This window comes from Gadus macrocephalus, chromosome 13 (genome assembly GCF_031168955.1).
Source record: "Gadus macrocephalus chromosome 13, ASM3116895v1".
NCBI lineage: Eukaryota > Metazoa > Chordata > Actinopteri > Gadiformes > Gadidae > Gadus > Gadus macrocephalus.
This window is the reverse complement of record NC_082394.1, coordinates 17,394,012-17,403,464: the sequence shown is the minus strand read 5'-3', so window position 1 is coordinate 17,403,464 and position 9,453 is coordinate 17,394,012. Positions and strand designations below refer to the sequence as shown.

General features: G+C 38.1%; 1 protein-coding gene across 1 annotated transcript; it reads left to right on the top strand.

Moving 5' to 3' along the window:
- The first annotated feature begins 207 nt into the window (after positions 1-207).
- Positions 208-5,619, top strand: vamp3 (vesicle-associated membrane protein 3 (cellubrevin)). The gene is made up of 5 exons (XM_060069242.1): positions 208-457; positions 2,018-2,099; positions 3,230-3,388; positions 3,593-3,644; positions 4,062-5,619. Coding segments are annotated over exons 1-5 (312 nt in total). The 5' UTR covers positions 208-455; the 3' UTR covers positions 4,079-5,619.
- The last annotated feature ends 3,834 nt before the right edge of the window (positions 5,620-9,453 follow it).

Genomic DNA, 9,453 nt, shown 5'->3' with positions numbered 1-9,453 from the left:
GCTAAAAGAAGGGCATATAAATAGCAAAATAAAGGGAAAGCTATATAAAAAATAATACATTACACTTGGGCTACGCCTTACAGTGATACACACTGATACATAATTCAATACAATTTCTGAATCAAGTCAGAAAAACGTAAAGTGACCGCGCCGACCTTGTGGAGCATGAGGATAAAGGCAAGCTATGCCTCTCATAAATATCGGCCGATGTGGACGCTAAATGACCAACTGTAAAAACAGATAGTCATTGAGCCGCTTGCGTAAAAACAGTTGTCAGTTGAGACGTTTGAGTAAAACAGTTTGCCTAGCTCTGGCCTAAGCTAGAGGTGAAACAATGTTCTGTACTGTCGCTTTAAGAGCCCAAGACAGGAACTGTTACGGCTTGACACCATTAGCCTTAGCTTTTAAAGTCGACACAGCGCACACTCATATCGACCAACAAGTGTCATTTTACAATGTAAGTAAACCATCCATATGTGCATAGTTAGGAAAACGAATGATTGTTATAGTGTCGGAAACTACTGTAAAGTGTTTGGTTTTTCCAACAGATATAATAGTTAAGAGAAGTTTAACAACGCCCAAACTTTGCTAGCCTGTGCAAAAGTTTTGGAATACGATGCAAAGTAATTGCTAACTTAATCTAGCCTTGCCGAGTCATATATATACTAAATGCATTCCTTAAAAGTAGAAATTCACCGATAAAATCAATTAACTAAGACTAATTTACGACAAACGACGAAGTATCATGTGACAAACTTATTCAGGCAAATATCTAGTTGAACCTTAACAAACAAACCTGGCTAGGCCCAATTATTGGGCTATAATATGATATGTTGTGTTCGGTTAGCCCCATTAAACCGCATGAGATAAGTTATCACGCCAAGGAGTGTATCTAGTATAAATAATATGGTGTTTTGTTATGGCCTCAGTAAAAATGGAATATAAATCTCCTCGCAGATCTATAAAATAACTTATTTTGCTTTGAAAATAAGATTGTTAACCGTTTATCCCCACCTTCATTACGTTTAGTTTGAGTTTAATACTCAAAGTCAACAGGCCCCTCGGGAATTAATGCTTTGCACCAAGTTGCTTGAAAGAATGGAAGGAAATGCCTGGAAGGAAATGCCTGCAAGTGTCACATCCTTTTTAACACACACTTTCAGTAGAGTCCACCGACATCTTTCATGTTGAACCTTGCAATTTTGAAAAGGTTAAAGGGAACTGAAACTGAAACTTCCTTTTCCTATTGGAACAGCTTCCACACTCAACCTAAGTGGTTGTGTGTGGAAAAAGTGCTCATGTGAGTGTCTTGCTTCAGGAATGGTTCGGAGCCTGCATATTCTGCCTGCCATAATATCATGTAGCCTGTGTGATAAGTCAATAGCACTAAGCAAAGACCTCAGACCATCACATTAATATACAAGACAACATGTGTCTGTTGGAATGCTGCTCGCGGCCTTCAACCTACGCAGAGTATCCTAGCTATCTTTTCATGGTAAAAAAAAAGTCTGCAACACTTTCTATGACCATAAGATGGGGCAAGTAACCATTTACAGTTCCACATAAGAGTAGGTAGGGCCATTGTATATCAGGCTTTTCTACAGGGATTCATGACACCTATAACATTTTTCTTATAAATGTATAAAAACATATAATATTTGGAAAATATACCATTGTTTGACGACAGCAGGTTAATATTCTTATTTTCCTATTTGGTCCCTAGTATCTGGAGAATGTGAATGCGTCTGCTGACTTATGTTCTGGCTATCTTTTAATTGAAGTTGGCAAAATTCTAATTCTAAAATAAGGATTGCATGTCTAAACACCAACTCCAATATAACACTTAAACTGAATTCTTTCCGGTTTATTTTGTTAACAAAATCCTAATTGGATGTTAAGGGCGGTGTGGCATGAAATCTCATTGTTTTTCTGAGAATCTGTTGTATTGAATTAGACCTCATAGTTGACAGTAGATATCATGCACATAGTTCTTTTTTTCTTTTGTTTTTACTACTAGGTCTAATCCCAATCCTGGAGAAGGTTCCGGCATGGAGCAAGGGAACCGGCGCCTCCAACAGACTCAGGCCCAAGTGGACGAGGTACAGAACCTTTTGAACTATATGCCTCGCTCATGAAAGGAGTTATGCCGGGAGCTACACTGAGCTTGAAAGCATCACGTTGCTTTGCATTTCCTTACTATGGAAGGCCCTTAGGACAAATTACATCTTGGAAATGTTGTGTTCACATGAAAGAATTTGAATCGTTCAATTGTAGTTTGTTCCACTTGCTAACTTGTGTTGTCTGACATCATTGACAGACCCTCAACAGGAAAATGTATCACTGCTTAATTGAAGGCCCCTCAATGGCCACAACCAGAAAATGCTAATTTTAACATTAATATCATTAATACGTTTTATCACTGAACCGAAAATTATCCAAAAAGTATGTCATGAAAAGTAGTAACGAAGTGTTGGAATATGTAATATCTATTCCCCATAGGTTAAACATAAGTGATCAAACTCGCAAAGCTAAATAAATCAATGAATGACCGCTATCTCACAGAAGTTAAGTTTAATACATTAACTTTTGTTTCAAACCATAGAAGATAACCTGTATAGATGGAAGATGCAAAAGATGAGAATATCCCATCGACAGCCGCTAGAAAATGGAAACCAATTCACAGGGATTCCATTTTGTCAAGTAATCGTTTTCCTTTCAGCTCATTTGGTCTGTCCTTTGTCAAGCTCTTTTCTTGGCACTTGAGATTAGTTGTATAATCACAGAGGGAGACTGCAGCTACTGTCAGCTGTTACTGTTGGTAACCAGGAAGTGCCTCTCGCACATGTTTCGCTAGCAGAACGACAATCGGATTATGCGTGCGTGTGTAGCCTGCACCAATTACACTTTTGACAGAAAAACCTCTTTTAATCACTAGTCTACTTTGATTCCTCTCTTGTTCCTCTATGCTACACTTTAGCTCTGTTGTCTGTAGGAGCCTCACATAATCCCCTGTAGTACCGCAAAGCAAAAAAGTGTTTAATACATTTCTGATGGCAGACATTTATTCATGGAATCAATGTCTCCCATGATAATGCAAGTCATGCATGGGCTCTGAAGCTTTTAAGGAGGATATTCTATGGTCAAATATTAATAATGCACTATAAGGATAAGAATGTGCAATACAAGTTAGTAATGTTGTTGGATGCGATGCATTTATTCCTGTGAGCAGGTGGTGGACATCATGCGTGTTAACGTGGATAAGGTGCTGGAGCGTGACCAGAAGCTATCTGAACTGGATGACAGAGCCGATGCACTACAGGCAGGAGCGTCCCAGTTTGAAACCAGCGCTGCCAAGCTCAAGAGGAAGTTCTGGTGGAAGAACTGCAAGGTGCCCTGATACAGAACACTACCGTCAATAATCGAGTCATATATGACTGCATTTGCATATTGAATTAAAGCATGACACAACATTCGTTGCTCATGTTTAATGAAGTGCACATGTTCATTTGAATTCGGAATGAACCATAGATGCAAACGCATAGTGAAAACTACTATTAATGGATTTCTGTACTTTCTTTTTTGTGTACTGAAGATGTGGGCCATCCTAATAGCAGTCTTAATCATCATCGTGATCACCATTATCAGTAAGTACACAGTGCTCTTAAACGTGTTGATAATTTAGTTTGACCGCTTGTACTTTTTGGACCCGATGTGTGTGTGTATGTATATATATATATATATATATATATATATATATATATATATATATATATATATATATATATATATATATATATATATATCTCTCTCTCTCTCTCTCTCTCTCTCTCTCTCTCTCTCTCTCTCTCTCTCTATATATATATATATATATATATATATATATATATATATATATATATATATATATATATATATATATATATATATATATATATATATATATATATATATATATATATATATATATATATATATATATATATATCTCTATATATCTATATATCTATATATATATATCTATCTATGCTTCTATAACATTGACTCTACTTTTTTGTTCTCAGTTTGGAACTACTCGTAAAGATGTACCAACAGGAACATGGGGAGAGAAGTAAATGTAGAATGAATGCCAGATGATGACAGTCATACTGTTATTGCAATAACTTCTCCCCCAATGGAAGGTCTTTATCGTGTGTGTGTGTGTTCGCGCGTGTGTGTGTGTGCCGGTATAATATATATATATATATATCTAATAAGGTGACCCTGCCAAGCAATTCTACTTTCTAGGTTTGCCATTGTATTTCACACCTACAATTCTCAGCTTATCGTTTTTCAGTTGGTGATCTGCAAGTCATACCAACTCTAACTACAAGACAGGTGACATAACTTTATCGTATTGTGATTTTGAGCGTTTAATAAGGTTCAAATGCAATATACATTTTTGGTTGAAGATGATGTTCAACTAGTCATTACAGGCCAGCCACACACACACACACCGTTTCATAAGGACTAGACGTGCAGAGCAATGTTTTTAAACTGCCCCAACATTTATTTTATTTTTATCAAGATATTTTTGTTTGAGTTTTTGTGGTAGGTAGAGACAAGTGCCTTTGGGATATGCTTTGTTGTTGCTGGGTTATGGCCACAACTGTTCAGATTACGATAGCTTTCACTGTAACAATGGTTCTCATATCAATACATTGATGTCCCATCCAAAGGGTTTTTCCCCATAATGCTTGTATAGAAATATACCGGTATTTTTGAAACCAGTGATAACACGCCTTGTGCTTAATTGCAATGCCTTTTTTAAAGACTTTTATAAGGCATTGTTTGTGCTGAAACTAAGGTTTCTGTTAGAATGAATATGTGCCAATATACATTTTAGTCAAAAGATCACCACAGATCACCTTGAAGAATTTCTAGGCTTTTGAATGGTATTGGGTTTAATCAGTGCTTCCTGCATGGGTTATCTTGAGGTCATTCCATTCCACGCAAATGTATATTTTTGAGTCAATAATGCCCTAGACCCTCCAGCAAAAGGATAACTTCATTGATATCTTTCCTCCAATAACAAATATTAAGCACATTAGAATAGTATTGGGTATATCTAGTTAGCATGTAGTCTATTAACATCAAATATTGTAGTTTTGTTTTAAACCAATATATTTTTTCCTTGGTTATGTTTGTATTACAAAGCCATTGTTCAGCACCACGCGGGTTTCGGAGACAACACTGTTATACAACCTAAAATAACTGTTGCCATGCTGTGCTAATGCTTAAAATATTTACACTATTTAAATTGTTTTTTCTTTAGTGACATTATTAGCACTTCATTGAAATTGTCCCTTTTATGGTAATTGATATGAAGAAGAGTATGAGCTCTATTGAATAGCTTATTTCATCTACTAAGAAAAGGACACATTTCTAAACGAGGCTTCTGGAGATTTGACAACCAAGCGAAAAACATTTGTATAAAATGATGTATAGAATAATAAGTGTTCTACCTTAGCAGATGCTTAGTCCAACTTCAATCCTTGCTTGTCAAATTTGTTTTGTGTATATTTAAAGTGCAACTCTACTATTTGACCTTTGTTTTGCTTGAATAAAATTGATATACTTTTATCATGTTTGCAGCTGCCTATTTTCCATTTGTTTAAATTAAACTAATTGGTAAACTAACAGGTCTTTCATTGTGATGCGCATATACACAAAAACAAACCACTGCAAAGAACTTTAGGCTAAATTAGGACTGCAGAATTATTGTAAGTGTTGTCTTTGTCTTAAATAATAAAAAGCCACAATTTGCTATTCCATAAAGGAAATGTAATCTGAATAGATTTTTAAAAACTAGAATATAATTATGTATTCCTATGTTTAATAATTGTCTGCCATTAGCAGCTCGAATGCTACTGTGTCTTCTGACATTTCATTAGGCAAGGCAAGGCAATTTTATATAACACTTTTCATACACAAGGCAGACTTAGGCTGCATCCGAATACCTAGTACATACTATTTCTGTCTAGTGTCTACTACTTGACCATACTACACTTGACTGTGTAGTACGGTCTACAGACATGCGTAGAACGCCGCCGAATCTCCACCGGATGTTTGGAGATGACGTATCTCCCCCCAGATAGCGGCAAATTTTACCTGTTTTCCGTCTTGTTATCGTTGCTATTAAATAAAAAAATGTCTCTTTCTACGCGAATGGCTCTTGAAATGGATATCTCTGCTAGAAGGCGTCGTCGTCGGTCATCTCGTAGAGCGACTTACCGGCAGGTTATGTTGTATATATGTGGACATTTGGTAAGTCATTTTTTTGTAATAATAATAATACATTTAGTTATTTGTTACTCCGTGAAAAAGACGATTGAAGTTATTTTTTCCTTTTTTATTGAACACACACACACACACACACACACACACAAATAAAAAGCCGCTGTTGGTGGTGTCGGGTCAGCCATCTCTTCTTCGTTTGTTACCAGGCTCCGGTTGCATTGTGGGATAGCGTAGTGTGGTCCGTGGTTCACTTTGGCGGTAGTATGCATTCGGAAACGACTTCCGTACTACAGAATGCATACTAGAGTATTCGGACGCGCTAGATTTTTCGCATACTACAAAATGCATACTATATAGTATGCAAGTACGAGTATTCGGATGCAGCCTTAGAGTTCTTCACATATAAACATTGTCATAAAATAAGTAACACAAAACGTATGCAAAAAAGGAGTAAAATAGATAGAAAATAAAGACAAAGTTAAAGTATTTTAGAAAGTGCAATGCATTTAAGATCAGGGGCCGTATTCACAAAGGATCTTAGGGCTAAAAGTAGGTCCTAACTGGCGAATTTAGGAGTAACTCCTAAAAATAATGGGCGTGTCACTCTTAAATTTAGGACTCCTAACTTTTTTCACTAAGAGCAATTCACAAAGTATTTTAGGACTAAAAGTAGCACCTAAGTCTAGGAGAGCTTAAAAGTCCTCAAGAGGACTCCTAACTCAGTAAGACCTATTCACAAAGAATCTTACAATGCCTGCGAGACGAAATGTTAGGGTATTCAACTTATTGTGGAGTTAATGCGCGATGCAATAACACCCCCGACTAACAGGAATAATCCGATTAGTCCCGAAATAAAATGTTATAAAGTTATAAAGTTATAAAAAAATATATATAACTTATAAAAAATAAAAATAATTGCGCCATCAAAAGACGAGGACGTGTTCGTCAATAGGAAGAAAGTGCATTCCATCAACACGCAGGTTGTTTTTGATGCAAATTTTAACATAGCCTACTGGATGTTGTTGCAAAGTGGCCTGGATCTTCAGCTACCCATGATTCGCGCATTTTAATGGTGAGCGGTCTGAGGCAGCTTTTTGAGATGTAGCCTACCAGTTGGGTGTCACTTGCTGGGTGACAGTGACTATCCATGCAAGACGTGGCTCTAGACACCCTACCTCAATCCACAACCGGGAGCACAGTTAAATGTAAGTGATTACGCAGATTACGCTTAGTCCTATGCGTAAAACACATCGTATTGGCTCTTTGCGAGCACACAAACATACACGAAATGTTGTGGAGAGAGGAATTGGGCAGATGAAACGTCGGTTTCATGTCCTCCACGGCGAAATACGCCTCACCCCAGAGAGGGCAAGCACAGTAATCACTGTATGTGCCATTCTACACAACCTCTGCAAGCGGAGGAACATTCCACAGCCAGACGACGACGATGATGATGATGATGATGATGATGGCGATCAACATTACAAGGAATTTGGCCGTGTGGAACCGAGTGGACAGGCATTTAGGGATCACTTTGAAAACACATTTTAGGTAAACACCTTGGCACAAATCAGTCAACACTTGGGTAGTTCGTAACATTTATTTTCTTTTACGTATTTTTATTGTTTGCTTTCTCTCTCTCTTGAACGTGCAGGCTACAACGTCATTATCGTGGTCTGCACAAAATCATGCGTTGTCATCATGTGTATTCTGTGTGTATTCTGCTAACTGCACTATAACTACTTAATAGGAATTCATTTCTAGCCTGGGCTATTTCCTTGTTTTTCGGTGATTCAGTGGGCTCGTCTGAACAACCAATCACCGAACTGACAGCTTCTAAACTCGTGCACGAGAATTGACGTAATCCATAGCAACGGCGCGTCACTCTTAGTTCACTCTTTGTGATTTATCCTTAGTAAGAGTAGGTCTCAGCGGCTTTGTGAATAACTTTTAAGAAAAAACTCCTACGTAAAATGTTTTAGCGCGAGTTAGGAGCACTCCTAGCGGTAAGATAAAATGCTTTGTGAATACGGCCCCAGATCAACAGTCTCTCTGGTACCCACGTCGGGACTTTAACCCGACCTAAAGGAACTTGGTCCTTGCTCTGGGACTCCAACCCGACCTAAAGGAACTTGGTCCTTTCTCTGGGACTCCAACCCGACCTAAAGGAACTTGGTCCTTTCTCTGGGACTCCAACCCGACCTAAAGGAATTTGGTCCTTTCTCTGGGACTCCAACCCGACCTAAGGAACTTGGTCCTTTCTCTGGGACTCCAACCCGACCTAAAGGAACTCTAACCCAGACAGAACTCGGCTCTCAAACCCTAATCCTTTCTCTCTGATATCAGGGGCCGTATTCACAAAGCATTTTATCTTACCGCTAGGAGTGCTCCTAACTATCGCTAAAATATTTTACGTAGGAGTTTTTTCTTAAAAGTTATTCACAAAGCCGCTGAGACCTATACTCTTACTAAGGATAAATCACAAGGAGTGAACTAAGAGTGACGCGCCGTTGCTATGGATTACGTCAATTCTCGTGCACGAGTTTAGAAGCAGTCAGTTCGGTGATTGGTTGTTCAGACGAGCCCACTGAATCACCGAAAAACAAGGAAATAGCCTAGGCTAGAAATTAATCCCTATTAAGTAGTTATAGTGCAGTTAGCAGAATACACGCATGATGACAATTTTGTGCAGACCACGATAATGACGTTGTAGCCTGCACGTTCAAGAGAGAGAGAGAGAAAGCAAACAATAAAAATACGTAACATTTAAAAGAAAATAAATGTTATGAACTACACAAGTGTTGACTGATTTGCGCCAAGGTGTTTACCTAAAATGTGTTTTCAAAGTGATCCCTAAATGCCAGTCCACTCGGTTCCACACGGCCAAATTCATTGTCATGTTGATCGCCATCATCATCATCATCATCATCGTCTGGCTGTGGAATGTTCCTCCGCTTGCAGAGGTTGTGTAGAATGGCACATAGCCTACAGTAATGACTGTGCTTGCCCTCTCTGGGGTGAGGCGTATTTCGCCGTGGAGGACATGAACCGACGTTTCATCTGCCCAATTCCTCTCTCCACAACATTTCGTGTATGTTTGTGTGCTCTAGCATATATGGAAGAAATCAGTAAACAATAATAAATATGGATTCAACAAATAAAAGGCGTCAAAGAGCC